This window comes from Plectrocnemia conspersa, unplaced genomic scaffold (genome assembly GCF_051122295.1).
Source record: "Plectrocnemia conspersa isolate PC_06_02 unplaced genomic scaffold, ASM5112229v1 ptg000005l, whole genome shotgun sequence".
Taxonomy (NCBI): Eukaryota; Metazoa; Arthropoda; class Insecta; order Trichoptera; family Polycentropodidae; genus Plectrocnemia; species Plectrocnemia conspersa.
This window is the reverse complement of record NW_028277169.1, coordinates 28,918,997-28,940,271: the sequence shown is the minus strand read 5'-3', so window position 1 is coordinate 28,940,271 and position 21,275 is coordinate 28,918,997. Positions and strand designations below refer to the sequence as shown.

At 28.7% G+C, this 21,275-nt stretch overlaps 2 protein-coding genes across 3 annotated transcripts in view; one reads left to right on the top strand and one right to left on the bottom strand.

Moving 5' to 3' along the window:
- LOC148235385 (general transcription factor II-I repeat domain-containing protein 2-like) overlaps positions 1–2,814 on the bottom strand; it is a 36,094-nt gene extending 33,280 nt beyond the window's left edge. Inside the window, exons 1-4 of the mRNA XM_088186077.1 lie at positions 2,562–2,814; positions 2,189–2,470; positions 2,016–2,143; positions 1,770–1,938 (exon numbers count right to left, since the gene is read on the bottom strand). Coding sequence (XP_088042203.1) covers positions 1,770–1,938; positions 2,016–2,143; positions 2,189–2,470; positions 2,562–2,814 — 832 coding nt within the window. The remainder of the gene's footprint in view (positions 1–1,769; positions 1,939–2,015; positions 2,144–2,188; positions 2,471–2,561) is intronic.
- LOC148235384 (protein amalgam-like) overlaps positions 1–21,275 on the top strand; it is a 220,148-nt gene that overhangs the window by 114,705 nt on the left and 84,168 nt on the right. For both annotated transcript variants that reach the window (XM_088186943.1, XM_088186944.1), the window contains exon 2: positions 4,600–4,780. In XM_088186943.1, the coding sequence (XP_088043069.1) occupies positions 4,708–4,780 (73 nt within the window). In that variant the 5' untranslated portion in view covers positions 4,600–4,707. The remainder of the gene's footprint in view (positions 1–4,599; positions 4,781–21,275) is intronic.

Genomic DNA, 21,275 nt, shown 5'->3' with positions numbered 1-21,275 from the left:
GTTACTACTCTAGGGATATTCCTCTTTTCAGTAAATAAATTTAGTTTAATTATAATGAACCATTTAGAATAAATTCCTATACAAACACAGTGACTAAATTATTACTTACATAATTTATTTGTGTTATATTAATATTTCGTTTAATGATGATTTCAAATTATTTCTGGAAAAAAAATGTCAACGCCACTATCAGCTAAATTTACACAAATCTTTGTAATAAACAAACTGGCCGCTGAAAAAGCTCTTCCTGTTTTTTTTTTATAGATATAAATTATAAAATGTAGTTATTTTACCGGAATTAAAATTTTCTGATAAATTGCTACATCTTAAATACTTTTTTGACAAAAATGTTTGGTGTCGTCTTTCTTATATTATGCTTATTTATTAGTAAGTAAAATGCTGTAACTATCACAAACACCATCTACTGATTTATATATGAATTAATTTTTAAGTCTCTCATACATTAAAAATGATGCCGATTGTTTTATAAAAATACTTATTTGGAATTGTAGCTGTATTATTTTAAACTGACGATGATGTTTTTGAGATATCTTCCATTCTCCGATAAAGTGTGACAGCTGATACGCAACTCACATGTGGGTAGAACTGGGTTTGTTTACAATATTATCTTTTTCATAAACGTATATAGATAATCATTGAAATGAGACAATTGTATATGTATTTTTTTATTAAAATGAGACAATAATTCCAAAGAGCTATCGAAATAATAGACAGAATTATTAATTATAAATTAGAGATTATATGTAAAAGTGAAATAATTTTAAGATGGTTTGATAAGTATTTAAAAAAGAGACAGAAAAAAGTTGCTTATTCTTAAGAGAAAATAATATCTTACGATGTATCAGAGAAGTCCAAATAAGGTCCATTGTAGTTTATAATAAATATTAATGATTTAAATAATAATATATAAAAAATGTAAAATACATTAATGTTTTAAGACGCGCATATTTAAAAAAAAAACATTCTCATTTCAATTTTTTACTCTCGTATCACTTTGTATGAACGGTGTATATAATAATACACGTAAACAAATGAAATATATTTAATTATAATAATAAAAATAAATATTGAATTTGCTTCATTGCTTTCCGTTGCACCATGAATGCATTCTGTTGTTTCGACCAATGAAAAATAAGCATTCAAATATAAAACAAGATGGCCGACAGTAACGTGACAACGGTTATAAATAATAATTTTCACAAATTCGTCATGTGCGTTGTTCGATTTGACTGAATATAAATAATCGGATTGCAAATTAACTAGGTATGTTATAACTATAAAAATATATACATAATGTGTGTAAGGATTATAAGAATACAATGATTATGCTAGGTAAACAATCTTCGTAATGAAATCTTCAAATTTTAAATTCCCGTCGACGGGCTCCGAGGGCGAAAAGTGAGTTTTTTTTTATAATACATAAAAATTAACATTGCTTCTGATTTAATGCATATATTCGATTGATTTGACGAATTGCAGATAAACCAGGATCGTTTTAAACGTGAACGTGTAATATAGCCTATGAGGATTGAAAGCCATCGCAGTGAGAACGCTATATATAATATATATATATATCAGCCAAAGGACAGCTTTAAACTGTATAGTTTTTTGGATGTTATCTAATACAGGGGTGTCAAACTCAAAAGGCACCAAGGGCCGCATAAGGTATTTTGAGTACGCCGGCGGGCCACAGCAAAAACTTAAGAATCACTGTAACATTTCGTATTATTTTTAATTAATTTACATACTTAGTTTTGTAATGAAGCATTTGATATCATCGTACAACTGAATGATGAGTTTGTTTTTGCTTTGTAATTTCAAATTAAGATCACTTAAATGTGCAGTAATATCTACAGCAAATGCCAGATCATAGACCCAACTGTCATCCTTTATTTCATCCGTGTTTTTACCTTTAATCTGCAAAAATAAAATGATTTCTTGTCTTATATCAAATAAAATCTTTTCAACACTTTATGACACGATAACCATCGAACTTCTATGTAGAATGGAACATCTGTGAACTCATTATCCATATCTTCTAACAGCTGACTAAATTGACGATGGTTGAGAGCATTTCCTTTGATAAAGTTCACTATTTTTATAACCAAACTAAGCATGCGGTCTAATGTTAATGTCTTTGTACACAAATTTTGTTGATGAATAATACAGGGAAAATGGACAAATGATGAATCTGGATACAAGTTCTTAATTTTTGTTCGCAATTTGGCAACAACACCATTATGCCTGTCAGACATATTCGCTGCACCATCAGTAGATAAGCACACAAGTTTACTCAAATCAAAATCATAGTCATCCAAAATCCCCTTGACTTTTTCAAAAATGTCTTCGCTTTTCGTTGTAACGTGCATTGGAAGCAGTTCGATGAGTTCTTCGTAAACATTGAATTCAGTGTCACAGGCCCTGATGAACATTGCGAGCTGTGCGATTCCTGTGATGTCAACAGGCAATAGAAAAATGCTGAAATTTCCATGATGCAGCCTTCAATTGTTATTTCAGATCATCCGCCATTTCATCAATACGTTCAGCAGTATTTCTAGTTAATGATATGTTCTTAAATAAGTTCGCTTTCTGTGGGAACACAATGTCAGCCATTTTTACAAGGTATTGCTTTACGAAATTTTCTTCACTGTAAGATTTCCCGCTCATGGCGATCATTCGACTGAGTTCATAGCTTGCATGCATCACTACTTCATTTTCTTGAACTACCTTGGCAAACATAGATTGCTGTTTTTTCAGTCCCAATTTGAGCTCTTTCAATTTTTCTTCTCTCATTAATTCTTCGTATTTATCATATATTGATTTATGTTGTTCATAGTGCCGTTTAATGTTATATATCTTTGGCACATTAATAGTATTATTACATATCAAGAAAATTATTTTATATTTTCCTTCACAGCAAAAATATATTCTAATTCCCACTTTCCTTAAAAATTTCGGTGCTCATCCCCGATTTTTCGTTTTGACATATTGAATACAAAAGGCTGGAATAAATAAATAAGGGGCGTTATATTTTTTGGGGTTAGCTATCTGAGTCGCTTCTAATGAGACTGTTTTCGAGCGAATCACGAAGTATTGTACTCAGTTTCAGACTTTTACTCAGTTTCAATTACAAATTACTAAAAATCAATATATTTAAATAAATCTGATCCAAAAATACCTTTTGTGTGGACTCAAACAATTAATGAAAAATACCGCGGGTACCCGTGGGCCGCAAAAAAATTGCTTGTGGGCCGCATGCGGCCCGCGGGCCGCAAGTTTGACATGCCTGATCTAATAGACGACATTTTACAGTGATTATAAATATGTGATTGCATATTTAAAAAAATGCAAAATATCTAAGAGTAGTAAAGTAGGCAAAATATGTATCTATGTCATGGTTTATATATATACAGATGTATTCAATATATTTACAGTAAATCCAATAAAATTAAAAAAGAGTTATTTAAAAAAAATAGATATCGATTTCTTAAATTAAAGTCGCAAATATTATTTTTCACTGTAAATCTAAACTCCTAATTAGAATTGCCTTTCGCCCCGATGCAAAAAGTTCCTATGGAAATGAAAGTCATAAATCCAAAACAACAAAACATCTGCAACTGCTAAATTACTTTCACTTTCGTAACTTGTAATAGCTCAAGATTAAAAGCAGCTACTCTGCGCACTTCCTGACAATTCCATATGGGAAACGATATATATTTTTCACAATAAATCTTATGGTTTTTGTGTTTTAATGTTTCAAAATACACGATATTTTTTTTAATAAATTCATATAATTTTGTATAAATTGTTCACTCGGTAAAAATTCTGTTATCGCAAATTTTTACCAATTTTTTTAATATCAATATGTGGAGGACTCATATATCAACTGTTATTATTAAATATTTAAAAATAATTTATCTTTCATTTTATGTTCTCTATCAAAACGTATAGCGTGCATGAGAAATAAATCAATTAATGAAATTGTATTAAAAATTATAATACATAATAAGAACATCTATATTTGCCTAAACGTATATGTATGTAAAACAATGTATATAAATCGTTTTATATAGCATAAGATTATACAGTAAAACACATTTCGGAAAACGGCTTTTATGTCTATTGTTTGTCTTCCTTCAATATTTTCTACTAAGATAACAGCGTGTTGAGGTTGCATTCGCGTCAAAGAAATGATAATTTTTGTTTGACTTTTCACGGCACGCCGCAGTGCCCCCCACAATCGGCGCCTTAGGCTTTGCCAAACGTTTCCTACACTATCTTCCTGCATATATGTACCCACACGCGAAAAATATAACATTTATTACCTACATTTTGTATTTCGCAAAGCATCCCACAGATGCCAGCACGTGATATGGCGCTGTTTTCAACAGGGATCGTGCTAGGCATATAATGTAGTACATATTACGAACAAGCTATATATATATACATAACCTTTTTTTCTGCTTTAAAAAAATGTCGATAAATCTCTGCATGTTTTATTTTCCAACCAGTAGAAAAATCCGTCGCCTTTTGACTCGAGTCTTTCTCTACATAGTGTGTTTTTATTTTGTTTCACAGAACCAAACGAAGGACGAAATTCCAGGGCCGAATTGTGCAAATTCCAACGGCTGGATATTGTGAGTGACACTTTGAAATTGCCGAATCGTACTAGAGGATGGTGACGTAATGTACTCTGCTTCTGGCCGGCCGTTTCTGTGGGTCATCCTAATATATTTGAGAATTACGCCTTCAACTCCAGGTGAGTAATATTACTAAGACATTTGTTTAAAGCGCAGAAAGCGTCAATGTGCTATATACAAACAGTCATAATATTGACTTCTTAATTGACTTCAAAGTAGTATTTGATCTGAATATAATTCTAAAACCACTAAATGATAAATATTTTGCGACGTGTCTCAAATAACAAAATTAATTTATTTTAAAATATTTTGCTAAGATTAAATTTACTTTAAATTATACTTTTAAATTAAAGATTGAATCAATATGTTATTATATAAATTTATAACGATTGGTTAAGCAGCAAAAAATGCTTGTGAACGAAACAATACTTTTGGTGTCGATTAGGGCTCTCAGTTATTCGTAATTTTAAACTATTTTAAGTATTCAAATATATTCGTAATTTTTTTTTGGTTTTAACCGATATTTTTTATTTTATAAATCAGTAAAAAAAAGCAATAATTTATAATTTATATAATTATTTATTATTACATACTTTTTGATCAGCTTTTTTAAATAACCAAAATTATGATCAACTGGGCTTGTAATAATTCACCAATATTTATGGAACATTTTAAATACATATTTTATTGATTTTTTGTTCATACAATGGTTCTACGTATTTCGGTCATAGTATACACACCGATAAACATTTTATTCAAACGTATTTTTTTAATGTATAAAGTATTTTTTTGTTAAGAAAACGCGTCTATATGTCTTGCGTTTCGCTAAGCAATATAAACATATAGGATCGCGTTTTTTGGTGCGGCATTAGTCACTCGAGTATATTGAGAATAAAATTGTTTCATTAAAAGTTTTTTTTTTAATTTCATTCATTTTACGAATATTCGATCAATTATTAAAATATTCATATAGTTGAAAATCGTATGAATAATTCAGGAATTCGATTGAGAACCTTAGTGTCGATGTTACAGTGAATGAGTATTTGCCGGTGAAGTTATATTTTCACTAGTAAACTAAAATTTCACTTACCGTTTTAGTAGAATCATATTCAAATATACCTTAACAGATAAATATATACTTCCACTAGCGAAAATTTAATTTTACTGCTTAAAAATGTCTATTAATACTTTGAAACTGAAATTTGCTTTTTAAACCTAATAAAACATTTTGAGAGATTGAAAAGTACATATTCACTGTAATAGTGACACCATAAATTATTTTGCTCACGATAATTTTCAGCTATTTCACAAGCCGTTTTAAATTCATAAAAAAATAGATTACATAGATATTTTGGAGCGGCGTATAATTTAAATAGCGCTAAACAATTAAATTATATATATATTGTTAGTAGGCACTTAGTTAAATTATACACGTTTACTGTTACATCGATTCAAAGAAAATACCGTTCGATGCTGGTTCCATAAAAAATATTTAGTTGTCATAGGCAAACTTCTTCAACCAATTAAAGGCGTGAACTAAATCATAATCATGCAAAAAAAAATTTTTTGCCAATTTCTTAAAGGTTTTTAAGAACAAAGTTGCTACCAAGTATTATATAATAGATTTCTAGATTATACCAGCTTTAAAGTTCCGAAATTTATTCCACGGATAAAAATAAGCAAAAAATATTTTTCTCGAATATTCTTGATTTTACGAATCACGCGTGTGATTTTTATATGTGTTTTCGAATAGGTATAATTTAGAGTCAACCCATAAAATGTCTAAAAAGCACTGACTAGCATTTAACACTTTTCTAAATTGATTTTATCTATGCTATTTCTAGATTTTACCGATGGAATATTCTGTTTTTTATGTTTTAAGCCATAGTGTTATTTTCAACGTCTCTTATGCAAAAATGTATTGATTCTAATGATACTTATTTCAATGTATAAAAATATTTATTATTTTAATCTTAATAATTGTAACCTTGTTTTTATGGATTACAACAGTAATATAAGTAACCATTTTTATGGTTCAGTAATGTTTTTTAAAATATTTATATGTTCTTCTGAATTAAATAGTCACTTTAGAAACATCTCGTATATATCGATAGTATAAACGTTTATGTAGGGAGTGGTTTGGTTGCTGGGTCAACAGGCTCTCTCTGTAATATAATCTCTTTACTGTAAACTATACGGTGTGTTGATTTCAAAATGAGCCGTGGTTTAAAATGGAAGCTTATTTCTCCTCTATAATTTAATGTGTGGCGACTAGGCTTCACATATTGCACACATTAGCTTATCACGGATTTTACTGTAATCAAAGATGTTGTTACTATTTTTTATTTAAAAAAAACTTAATAATATATGTGATTTAAGTGTTCATTTACATAACTATAATAATTTATAAATAGTATTATTTACAATACGTTCTTAAATTTTCAAGTCTTTGTCTATCTCACTAGTAATACAGTCATCTAGTTTTCAAAAATATGAAGCATTATCGTAACAATGACTCATAATCTTTTATCTTATGCACATGCAAAAAATAGTACCCGTCAAGCGTTCTCACTGCGACAGTGCTGACACGATTTTATTGCTTTTGACATTAATTTTTGACTTTCGAGAAGTGATAATTGTTTTTTGCGTCCTCCTATTGACCAAAATTTGGTTTGAATACACTTTGATCAATACTTTCATATCAATAAATTTTGAAATAATAAAATTTCTCATATAAATTTTGTTATTTTTATATGCGCTTCGTGGCATAGGAAAAGCTGCTTTAAATTTAATATTAATAGTTTTTGAATATTTTTTTGTGAATGAAAAAGATCTACTAATAACCATTATATTATAATAATTAAAGTTTGATCGATCGTCACAAATTACCATGTTGATTGTCAAATTTAATCCAGCCGTTCAGTCGTTTTAAATTGCCAAGAAATTACCTTTTTCTTTAACGACCGAGCGCAATTGCACTTCATTAAAAATATATATAATACATTAATTCCACAAATTATATTTTTCTTCTGTAGCTTAAAAATAATATATTAACCTTTATTTTATAAAATAAATAACTCGTGTGTAAAGCTATAAAGTACACATTTTTTTAAAGAAAAATGTAACGGGAGATTCTGAGACAAAGCATTTCCTGAAACTTTCAGTAGTGTATTGTATTGATGGAAGAGAAACTCTAGTGGCGACTATCGAATTGCGAGGATAGCGAAAAGCTTTTTTTACTCAATTTTTTACAATATTTTATTTATAAGTTAATTGCATCGTAAAACTATGCTATTTTACTTGATCAGTGATTATTATTTTATATGTGTTTATATCAATGATTTATGTATTTCATACTTTGATGTGATAAACGTAGAGCTTAAATTTTAAATTTATTTTTAACAGTCCACAGAGAGAGATCGAAAGAGTTGCTCCGGCAGTAAATATAAGTTATCAATGTGTAAAAGTTGTGTGGGTCGTAAATCACAAATTCATAGACAGTGTTGAAAATATGTTGAAAGGCAAGAGTCAGAGAACTCGCGCCGGAGCAATAAAATCCTTAAAGTCAAAATCAATAACTGAATAAATAAGGATACGTGTGCAGGCGAAACACGCTTAGCATCTTAGTATCCTCGCTAGGGAATCTTTTCATCGCACGCTACTCTCAGGATTCGTATTTAGGATACCCTATCGCTTCCTGATCCTTCAAGGATTCCCTTTCAACTTTATGATCCTTTTTTTCATATATAGTAAAAATACGAGACGCACGAAATGCATTTCTTATTTATTCACGGCCGCGTTTGATGTATCATATTTTTTATGTATATTACATACAGGCTAAGAACGTGCCTTTTTATGTGTCGCTCCTCCTTTGCTGTGCGAAATTTTAGATCCCTTAATTTTATGGTAAAATATTGATGGGGATGTAAATTAAGATTTTTGCCAATACCAACAAATTCTTTTAGAAAAACATTCTACGGCTTTCTCTTATGATACACAAATACATATATACATAAACGCTAAAAAGTCATAAATTGTACTTAAATCAAAAGCAATAATTATATTTTTATAAATAAAAAATGCTATACTAAATTATTAAAATCAGGAGTGTATAGTATTTGCTATAATTATAGCTTTTAAGTCACTATATATATTTTCTTTGTTGCAAAAATGTATGTGTCTGTATGTGGAAAAGTGCACATTGCTTAAAAATAATTTAAATACATCATTATCTGTCCCTTCAGTAAAATACTGTTATTTTATCCGCGTATTTACACTTTTATATATTCAATGGAAAGATGAATAAGCCTTAAAAAAATTACCAAAACAATATTAGGAATAAAATTTTAGGGGGCGTAGCCCTAGGGGTTCATGACCTCGCGGCCAATGAGACTCTTCGGTGAATCCTATTAGATTGTTTATTAAGTTATAATTACAATTTTAACTATGGACAATTATGGCGTGACGTTTCTCGCGATGAAGGTGTGCAGGTGATGATGTCTCAGGGCTCTGAGGCTGCGTGTGGCGAGTGTCAGGTGTGATCTTCAGGTCTGTCGGTGATGGCGCGTGGCTGGTTCCTCCGGATGACTGCTGGTAGATCTTGGCTCTTTGATGCCTGATGACGTATCTTGTCTCGTGCCTCAGCCGGCTGCCTTGGGCCGTCTTTTGTGGTGCCGTGAACCGTCTGCCCTCTTCTCATCGGAGTCCGGACTTATATCCTTTAGGAAGATGCACACTAGCTGGCCAATCGCGATTGTACATCAATCGCCTAGCCAATCGCTGCAGTGGCTTCTTAGAATTCAAGAAATCGGATGTGTATTTCGAAAGCCAGTTTTTTGCTTGGCTCCAGACTTTCGAATTCTTCGGAAAGGGCTTGCATTGTGGTGATTAATTGTGTCACAAAAAGGATTCTCTTAACGACCCGTGTTGTGTGGTCAAAAGAAATCCCTCTTGTGCCACGATGTTTGTCTCATTGTTAATGAATGAACGTTTTTGGTCACGGTCATTAAAAATGAAACAATCGCCCTTCTAAATGTGCCTATATGTGTGGTCACCACAAAATGTTAATTAACTTTTATAATGACTTTAATCAGCTCAAAAAATATGAATTTAGCTACTATATTACCCGTTGTAATTATGTTATAGCTTTGAAATTAACCGTATTATTTTTTAATATTGTGTATATACCAAAAGCGGCTAACAGAATTTTGCCTTTAAAGTTTTTTTTTTCAACATTGTACATATGATAGAATTTATTAAAAACATCCATCGATTTTACATTCTTCACTTTTTTATAATACCGCTATTAAATTTGAAACTCTAACCACATACGTGTTTTTTTTACCATCCCCCTAGCCACACACCCCTAAACCACTCGATACGCATCCAGGCCGTTCAATTTTTTACAGGCCACGCCACCGAGTGAAACACGTCCTACCCTTCCACATCTGCATACTTAATCTTATCAAGGTATATATTATATAAATATATATATGTATCTATGTATACAATTTTTTAAGGCAAATCTGTCTACATAAATCATAACCGCCATCACATAGCCTCGAGGAAAGTGAAAATGTTCAAGGGGAAGAACACTTTTTTTATTTGTTTGCTGATCACGTAATTGGCAATTCTCGAAATGAAACACGCGAGCTCACCCTTTTGTCTTTGACGTGGATTTATTCTTAAGCGAGAGTGTTTTTATGCTTATGATGATTGTTAACGTCTAATCTCTGATCTGACATACAATAGCGTAGCGCAAATAACAGCAGGTCCATAAGTCGATTTACAAATAGAATATTTTTTTTGGTAATTCAACTAGATACAAAAATGTATATTCAATGCGTTATACGAAAAGGATCTTCTGTTTTTTTAAGTATATAAACAAATGCTTTCTAGTGCCTATTGAACTACCTTATGTACATATGTATATTGCACTATCAATATTAATGAAAAACTGCTTCCAACGCTCACTAGTCATAGTAAATAGACCCGTAGATTGAGTTTATCATACATGTTTATCTCAGGTCAAAAGTTAAAACTTGAATTTTGCTCTCAGTCTGCCAATCTATAACTGACGGGCGAAGCCCTGACGGTAGTCCGACGTGTTCAGCGATACGTTCCCGTATGCATCACAGCAAATATTTTCCAAATCAAAAAACGAGTTGCCAAGAAAGTATATATGTAACGAAGTATTAGCTTTTATTTACAAAAAATCGCAAAGGAAAAACAGAATCTTGTGTTAACTTAAAAAATACATTTCTTTATAAATTAAAGAAAGGTAATTTTACTCCAAGACAGCGCTCACTCTCATGTATCTAAGAAGATGCTAAAAAAAAAATGGAATTTTTTGGAAACTCTTTTTTCACCTATTGTATTTTTCAAACATTGCTCCAAATAAGTTTCATTTAGTTACCTGCTATAGTTTTTATGTGAAAAAAAATTATTGCATCCAAAAATACACGAAATTTTTATTAATATAACACTTTTTAATTTAATTTACTTTTATTATCGTTGGTATCCATATTACATAATTATTGAGGCATACCATTTTTACCGATCTTTACCCTATCCTACTTAAAGTCCAATCGCTCAAAATAATAATATGAAATTTGTCACAATTTAAAAGGCGACGCCACATCTAAAGGAAGCGCGTGTCGTCATTCTTAAAAGGACGAAGTAGTGCAGACTCTTGCTTAATCCTCTATGAAAGGCCCCACTCCGTAGATGCAACTCTAAAGGTTGCAGTCTAAGAGAGTACCGATGAGAAGTAAAAAGCCTATAAAAATTCTACAAAAAGGGGTCAGCCGGCCAAGGATGCAAGCATGCCGAATGGCAGGTGCTGCAGTTGTGTTACTAAAACTCGATATGTAAAAACTTTAGCGTTGGGCACAAAAGTTTTGTTCTAAAAAATGCGCTACTTACTCTTATCCACAGCGTTCCATGCGCTTGTCGAAAATATGTGGTTTCTATAAAAACTTCTCAGATAAACCTCGCTTTTTCTTTTTTTGGAAAGCTGCTTCAAATTTAGTTCTGAGAAACTGCTTTATCTTCTTTGCGACAGCTAATGGTCGACACATATTGTATATACGAGATGGTTGAGTAAGGACCATATTCAAACAAAAAAAATTGTTTTAATATCAAAAGATAAAAGAAAAATATGATACAGAGAGACGATACATACTATCAGCTGCAACTCGCACTTTATTCTAATGGGAATTAAATAATAACTGCAATATCAATTATCATAACTTTTAATATTTGCTTTTTGTTGTTCTCTTATCTTAAAATAATATTTTTATATGACCTAAATACATTTAATTCATTATATTTTAAAAAATTTAAATTTACGGTTGATTATATTTTTTAACAAATTGGGATATTTTAAAGGAAATTTGAAAATAGATGAGATTACGAACTCAAAATAATTTAAATAGATTTTTTATCATAATTAGTTGTAAAATTTAATAACACCGGAGCTCACCATACCAGAGTTGTTGCTGGTTTGAATTCTTAAATTTTTTTTTTTTTTAAATAAATTTTAAAATTATCTAAAGGGTGATTTAGGGTTCCCCTGGTAATAGTAAAACAAAACATCAAATATTATCATATATTAATTGTTTAATTTATTCAGAGTCAAGTTTATGCGAACTCGAACTTTCAACCCGTTTTAGCGTAGCTATTGTGCAATAAACATTAAATGACATCAACAACTTTTCGCATTTTAATTTAACTACAATAATAAATAATAATTTCAATATTTAATCTTAAAAATATATTATGTAAATTGCAATCCATCGGATTAAATGACTTTCGCTCATTCTTTAAATGTTCAGTCACGGTATTGAAGAGCTTTTTTTTTTTTATTTCTTCTCAAATCTCTTCACTGATTGTTATCATTTTATTAGAACAAATACTATTGGAAAATTGTCATTTTTTACAGCTTCTACATCTAATATATTCATTGAGCTGTTTGGACATATTTTGGATAAATTAATTTGTTTACTGAAGTAAATTTGATACAATTCTTGCGAATCCAATTAAATTTATTCACTCTTTGACCTTTTTTTAAATCGCAGTATTTTAGTATTTATTGAATATTTATATAATCTTTTAAATAAATAAATAAGATACAAATTAAGTAATGGCACATTAAAATACGAAACACGTAACAGAACAGAATGATTGATTTATTTTGACTTAACAATAACATCGCGATCCTTTTTAATAAATTAATAAACATAAAAAGCGACAAATTTGTTTGTATATTATAAATATCATAGCAGAATATATAAAAAAACGACCCGCTAAAAATATACATTACATAACTTATAAATTGGCAAAATCCGATATTTTTGTTAATGCGCATTTTAAAAATGGACACAGTTTCAAACTAGATTTTTTAGTTGTGATATCTTAAAAATTCTGCGTATCATATTACTCTAACTGAAATGAGGCAATTCATACATAAATTATGTATATATGTATTTGCGTATGACAGCACTTTATACACCTTTTAAATTTATAAAATAATAATGAGAGTTCTTATGACATGGTCATGTAACATTTGAAAGTCCTAAAAAATGTCATTCCGTTCAAAATAGCACCAGCCCGTCGTAAATTCACCACACAATAAATAAAATATAAACAGTGTACGTTCAGGACAAATTTTACATTTCAACTGTGACGTAACGAACAAACCCCTTGAGGTTGGTGCTATTAAAAAATTATAAACGCTTTGATTACTCAGCGGATTTTGCGGCGAGCTGTGCAAATATACGCTTTATTCTTCGCTTACTTCTGTGAAAGCAGTAATACAGAAATGCCTGTCCATGACAAAGTCTCGGTTATATTGTAGTAGTAGTACAATAATGCAAATGGAAAATAAAATAGATATATTTATTTAGAAGTATAAAAACAAATACAGCAATGTGCATTTTGAATAAAGTCACAAACGATTAAAAACTTTCATTAATAATTAAAGTAGAAAAATAAGACAACAATTTTTTTGTGCTAATAGATTTTAAAAATTAGGTTATACAATAAAATGTATATATTAGTCGGAAAAAGATCGCGCCGATTCAGACCACGCGCTTGTTGCTTTCACAGTTATATTTAAAATTCAGTAGTTTATTTTTTTCATGCATATATACATTATTAAATTTGTTTTTTATTTGGCAACTAATATTTATGTTATATCTGTGTGTATTATTGTTTTATTAATAAAAACACTTTGCATACTTTTATTTACTCTAACGCTTTTATTATTTAATTGATGCAAAATTTTTACTAATATATTCATATGTGGGATCTAAATGATTCTTAGCGATTCATTAGATACATTTCACACGAGTTGACTTGAGAGAATAATTCTTTGCTCACTGACTTTTATATGTCACAATTCATTGGTATTAAAATGTTAGCAAAACCAGATAATAAATCTAATATTTAATATAATGTATTTATTTTATGGTTTATTTTATTGAACTGTATAACCTGTGAAACTATTTTTATAACAAAAATCTTAGAAAGTTGTGAAAGGGGATATATAAAAAATATACTAAAGACAAAAGCGTGGAAATTTAATTATCATACCGTTAACATTCATTCTTTGTCGTTCCTTTTATGCCTTTTGATCTCACAATATCACTGACGCTGTTATGAGTTCATTAAAAAATATTTCATCTCGAAAACCAATTATTTTTTATATATGAGACGCATTTCATCTTCAATAAATTAAACTAATGCTTTATTTTCAGACGTCAGACATTTCTACGGGCATTGTTAAAACTGATAGAGAATTAGATTCATTAGATAAAGTTAGGAATATATAATAACATATATTATATAATTAAAAAGGAATTTCTCAAGGGAATGATAGCGATGGAAGACAACTATGCGGGCTTTTAATCAAATCGAGAATTATCCCATATATATGATATTATGCTCTCAAAAGTATTTTCTTAATTTGAAATCACATTAATATCTATATAATGTATTATATATTATATCATTGTATAACTATTAGTTCTTGCCCGAAACAAACGTTTTCGCAGTATCATTTTCCGCTTTAAAAAGGTTTGCTAGAATATAGCCACGTATACATACAATGTTAATAAATAAAGTAAACATACAATAGAGATATCCGATTGTTTTCAAAACCCCAGTTGGCAACACAACATATGCGCCTAGCGAATATTAAAATCATATTTCACACAGACCGGCGATGAATATTACCCACAGAAATCCCACACTTTGCCTTGATCACTTTCGCGAAACGATAAACGTTTGCATACAGTGTGTATGCTCAAACATGGATACAACGAATTTAATAACGATAATTTTGAAAAATAAATAAAGAGTTAAACAGATACAATAATTTGACATCAAAGGAATAAAGAGCAAATATGCACGTTAACCGAATATGTACAAAGTGAGGTTTTTGGATTAATTAAATAAACTATTTTTTTATTATATATAATATATAAAATTTATATTATAAAAAATGCATATTATAATACATTATAATTTAAACTTTTATGCCACAAAGTTCTTCCTCAAGTTAGGAAAATAAAATATAATCTCAGGGGCTATAAGTTTTATTAAAAAATTCTCAGAACTCGAGTAACAATATAGCAACATTAGATTTTTGCCTTTATAAATTCACAGTTGTCATTTAAAAATTTTTCACCTTTATTATTACTTTTAATCAAATATTTAAAACTATATGTCTATATAAAATTTAATTTGCTGTTATATTATCACACTTTTCTCAGTAATAAAATCTCTTTAAAATGCCAAAAATATAATTGTCTTACAAGCCATTGTTATAACATAAAATAATTTAGAATTTGTATGGGAAAACCTTGGATTAGTTCAGGATTAGTCCTTCATTAAATCGATCGCACAACTCAACGAGCAAACAAAAGTAATAAAAAGAGTTTGCCAGTAAGTTTCGTCATAACTATAGGTCCATGCTCTCCATATTTTAGCAGTATTTTTAGCTAAAGGTCGTGCAACAAAATAATTATAATTTACATAATATTATATTATTAGTAAAATACGATTTTAAATACATATAACTATTTATTATTAGTAATATATTTTTTTTACCTCACGATGTCTTACAATTGTAGTACTTAAAAAAATTTAGTGCGACAGGGTTCTGTTTTTTTAAACCATATATTAAAAAGGTTTATATTCTCATAATAATAAACAATCAAATATTTTGACTTCAGATAGGCTTAACTCTTTTTTTTTACTTTTTTTTTATTTTTTTTTGAAAAATTATAAAATTATTTTAAATTATTTTTACTAATATTGTCATATTTTTCCTTATATTGTTTTAAATTAAAATTCACTTTTATTTAATTATGAAAAAAAATGTTTAGATTGTTTGATCGTTTTATTTTGTGACTTTTGCATTTTAAATAATCTGATCATCATAGATATAGAAATTTAGATTAAACATTTTATTTATAAATAAAATTGCTTTAATAAAAGACGAATATAATTATTTTATTTTTTATATCTATTTATAAATAAAATTGTTTTCGTAAAAAAAGTATTAAATTCTATTGCAATATTTATGATTATGTGTGGAGATGATACTGAATGATTTATTTATTTTTATCTTTTTTTTTTATTTTTTTATTGTTGCTACATATCAGTTATTAATATAATGATTAAGGTTATTTCTATTAATGCATATTTTAAACTCATAAATTAATTACATTTGCATTATTTTAGGTAATTTACAAAATTGATATTTTATCATATTAGATGTCTATATTATACGTTAGCAAAATTTTATATTGTCTAAATTCAAATTGAATATTTTATAAAAATAACATTTTTTAGCCTCATGCAATACTAATAGACTAAATGCCTTGCACCCGTTGCCCCGCTCTTGTTTTTGGCCTAGTGTGTAGCTAAAATTATTTAACTTAAGTACACATGTAGCAAATATTTCATTTTTTCCACATATATATTAATACAAATATATGCAGTGAGGCTAATTCGTGGTTCATTAACCCTTTAAATGCCAGCGACTTTTAGTGAGTCACCTGTTATTTAATAAAAATAAAATACTTAGTTAACTTAAAAATGCAGCTAGTACAATAATCATTATAATAAATAAAAAATAGTTTTTAAATAATTCGTAATCATGTTTTAAAAAAATAATCTTTAAAGGACGAACCGGTGAATCGCTGGCGATATCAGTGTTAGCTTATTTATACATATTTTAAGTTGAATTTTGGTGACAGTATGAAATTCTTGAGCAGCCTGTATATGTTCGTTAGCAAAATCTAATGTGTCATTTTTTTGCAAAATGGCGACAAGTATAAAAACTTAAACACTCGTAACTCAGTAGGTTTATATTTAAACAAAAAGATCGCTATGTATGAAACTTTTAAAAGCCTAAACTTCATCTCAATAAAATATAAAAAAAAATAGTTTTTTGCTTCAAAACAAGTGATGTATCAGATCGATCGGACCCCCATACGAGCCATTTTTAAACTTTCAAAAGAGTTAACGCTCTTAACTGCTAGGTTTTAAAAATTAAATATTACATTTTTAGTATCGTATAGAACTACCGAGCACCCCCTATACGTTCTGTATGAAAAAAAAAAATTTTTTTACAAAATGTAAAAGTTAAGAGTGTCATAACTTTGCAAAATGTAATCTTAATAAAAAATGTCGTATGCAAAAAGTGTTTAAAAGCTTAATTTGCCTTTAAAAAAATTTTTTAATAATTTTTTTTTTTTAAATAAAAAACGAGTTTTATGGTAAATTGACCGGGCTCCCATAAATAAGCTCACACAAACTATAGCCTAACCCAGCCATACTCTTTTTTGTAAAGATAACTTAACTAAGGCAAAATATTTTTTTTGTAGATAATTTAATTTTATAATGTTTGATATGTTAAAAAATGCAAAAAAAATATATTTATAATTACCTTATCAATATGAGTAAGGCTAGGTTAGTATACATAATATTGTAGTCTAACTCTGTTCAACTTAAAATTGTATATAAACTTTTTTTTCTTAAAACCTAAGATAGCCTAGCTTAATTTATTTCTTTATAATGAATATTTTTTATATATAATTTTTAATTTAATATGGTTAGGTAGTAAGACCAAGTTAGGGTTCAATATATCGTAGGCTAACCTAGCTAAATTTACTTTTTTGTACACCTTATTGAATTTAGCCTAAGCTGTATTATTTTATATATATAATATTTTTTATTTAAAATTTTATTTTACATTCTGAGGTATATTAAGAATAAATCTAACAAAAAAACATTTGTAAATACCTTTTTTAAATCATAACGATAAAGTTTAAGCTAGGTAATGGTACATTTACTATAAACTTTTCTAGCATAACTTAAAAATGTATATAATCTCATTTTTTGTGAATTTAATCAAATTTACCACAACATTATTTTTTTTATTACTAAAATTTAAAATTATAATGTTCGGTTAATTAAAATATAATAAACAATCAAATATATTTATTAATTTTTTATAAACCAAATCAATGTATTAAGCTATGTGAGAATTTATTAAACCGTAACCTAACTTGACCTTACTCGAAATTGCATATAAACTCATTTTTTTTTAAACTTGACGTAATTAATTTAATATTTTTATATATTAAATTCATTTTGTCACTGTTCGGTGTGTTTCAAAATTACCTTTATTATAGAAAATCAATATGAGTATAGCTAAGTTGAGGTACATTAATATATAGCCTAACTTAGCACAGCAAAATATTGTATATGAATCCATTTTTCATTGTTGACTATCTAATCTCACAATTTCTTATAGCCAAATAATATTTTATTTTATAATTTAATTTTATATTAATAAATATTTAATAAATTGCCAAACAATTTGCAATTACCTTTTTAAAAAAAATCAATAGTTGGGCTAGGTTATATATATACATTATACTGTGCCTAACCTAGCCTAACTCAAACTTGAATATAAATTTTTCTCTTAAAACCTCACTTAACTTTTTATTATTTACTGTTTATCAATACATATATTATCAATTCAAATATTGTTACGTATTTTTTAAAATGACAAAATAAATTATGTACTATATTTCTGAATCAAATAAATATGGGTTAGGTTAGGTTAGTGTACGTTATACTGTACCCTAACACAGCCTAGCTCGAAATTCTTATGGCATTAAAACTAAAATCGACCCCATTACCCATAACTAATATTTTTTAAATTAAAGTTTTCATTGAAAAATTAAAATTATTTTCGTTGTAAAAAAAACCACAACCGTGATCGCATGCCACGCAAAGAGTGATTTTAAAGATTTGAAAATATTGAACGGCAAAAATTTGAATAATATAAATACGAGAAACGTTTTATTTGTTAGTCTCTTCTGGAGGCAAAGCCATTGTAGCCAATGCAGTACAGGCACACATAGCGGGTTTTTTCCTAATTTTTTTAATTCATTACTAATAAAATTCTCTACAAATGCGAATTCTTGTTTTCACTTTTCGATTTTCGATTTTCAAAGAAAATAATATTAAAAAAATATATGTCATAAAGTATGTGTTTATAGTAATACAGTATATTATTATATACGTATGTCTTTTAAGAAATAAAAAAATAAATGATTGTTGAAAAGAACAAACTTTGACAGAATGATTTGTTATAATAGACCCGTATAAATAAAATATCAGAAAAGGACTAGAAACTTGTCAGTAACTAACATAATATCAACTAGCACGATAGATTAGTGGTTCTTTAACTTCAAACAGATTTTTTTTATATAAAGACTATTCACTTGAAAGACGTAAATTTGAATCCAATATGGATCTTTGTAATTTTTTAATCGGAATTAGTGAATATTATTTAGTTATAATTCTGATCGATCATCAAAAATGAATTTTACCTAGATTTTTCTAATCCCACGTGATGATTTATTAGAATTAATCAAGGTCGTACATATTAGATATTGAAAATTCTCTAATAATGAGCTACTTCAGCTCAATTTTAAAGAAATATTGTATTTATTTAACAACAACAGCTATAGCTACTTTACATTTTGCATATTTTTAACACTATAAAAATATTATTTTTTTTTGGATTATCAAAAAAATTATTATCAATTCTGTGGAAAACCCCCATTTATTATTGCAATCTTTTGATCCCGACGCAGGTGGTTTCTTATTATCTGATTACTGATAAACTTATTAGATCACTTACATAAATTAAAACATGTTTTTAAGCATCTGGCACGGATCCACCTTTTTTATGCAGTGGCTATACAGCATTTAAAAATATCATAAAATCTCTATAATGGGAATTGGTCTAAAACTATATTTAATAAGTCTTAGTATTTACAAAATCCATCTAGCATAGTGGAGCTACAAACCATTTTTTTATATAAACATTAATGAATCTAGTTATTCTTTAATTACATTTTTATCTTAATACTCGTCAAGATTAAAAACATAGTATAATTGTTCAGGTTATCACTAATACTTTAAATACCATATTTCAATCATCGTTCTTACTTTTGTTATGAATTATAAACATACAAGGCAGTCAGAAATGTTTAAATATCTCTTCATATCTCTTTACTACGTATATGTCACTTAACTATTAATACTTAATTAATTTCACAGATATCACTGTTTTTTAATTACCTATCCGTTGTTACGCGTTAGGTTACAACGGTTGATTCGCAATATTATTAACAATTATTATTCTACTAAAGCCACAATACACACTCATCGTCCATAAAAAACAAGTCAAGAGTCGACCCCCACTAAGCCTTAATGTTGTATTAACAATAACAATAATCAAATAACCGGCTGTGCAAACATTTGCCCGCGGAATAACAACTCGACGGTTAAAATCGGACCCGGGCATTACGCTCCCGGAGCGCGTATCTAAATTGCGTGTCAATATTTAATTTACCCGTGTGTGCTCCCAGGCGATCGATGAAAAGCCCGTGTATCGCACGAGGAACACGGGTTCCAATTTTTCGGACCCGTGGGTCGAAATGCGGTGAAAAAGCGTGCGTAATATGTTATTTTATTTATTTATTTTACGCGCCGCCACTGGCCGGCCCATTAACCGCCTCGGGTATTAATCACTCAATTTAACGTCTGCCGCCCGATAAAAAGTCGCGAAGGGTTCGAAAATTGATATCGAATCTGTTTATGGCGGAACACGGCGCCGGGGTAGTGGCGCGGGTGGCGAACATGGCGGAAGAATTGGTTGCCGTTTTTCCACACCACGGAAAACGAGTTCGATTAAAGTGACATTGGAACGTGAGATTTGTGTATCGGTGTTAGATTTAGTGTAGAACTTTATAAATATCAGATTATAAAATAATAGGATATTTTTTTATAATTAAAAGTAGAAGTTCTTTACAAGAGCTTTCAATAATATATACCATATGTAAATTAGAAAATAAAATACATTTTAAGCTTCACAATTAACATAATTAGATACATGGGGTAATTAATTTATGAATTAAAATTTTGATTCTCAAGACATCAAATCCCGATCTTTATAAATGCACGAAAGTCACCCCAATTATTGAAAAGGGTGAATAAATTTATTTATTTATTTATTAAAAT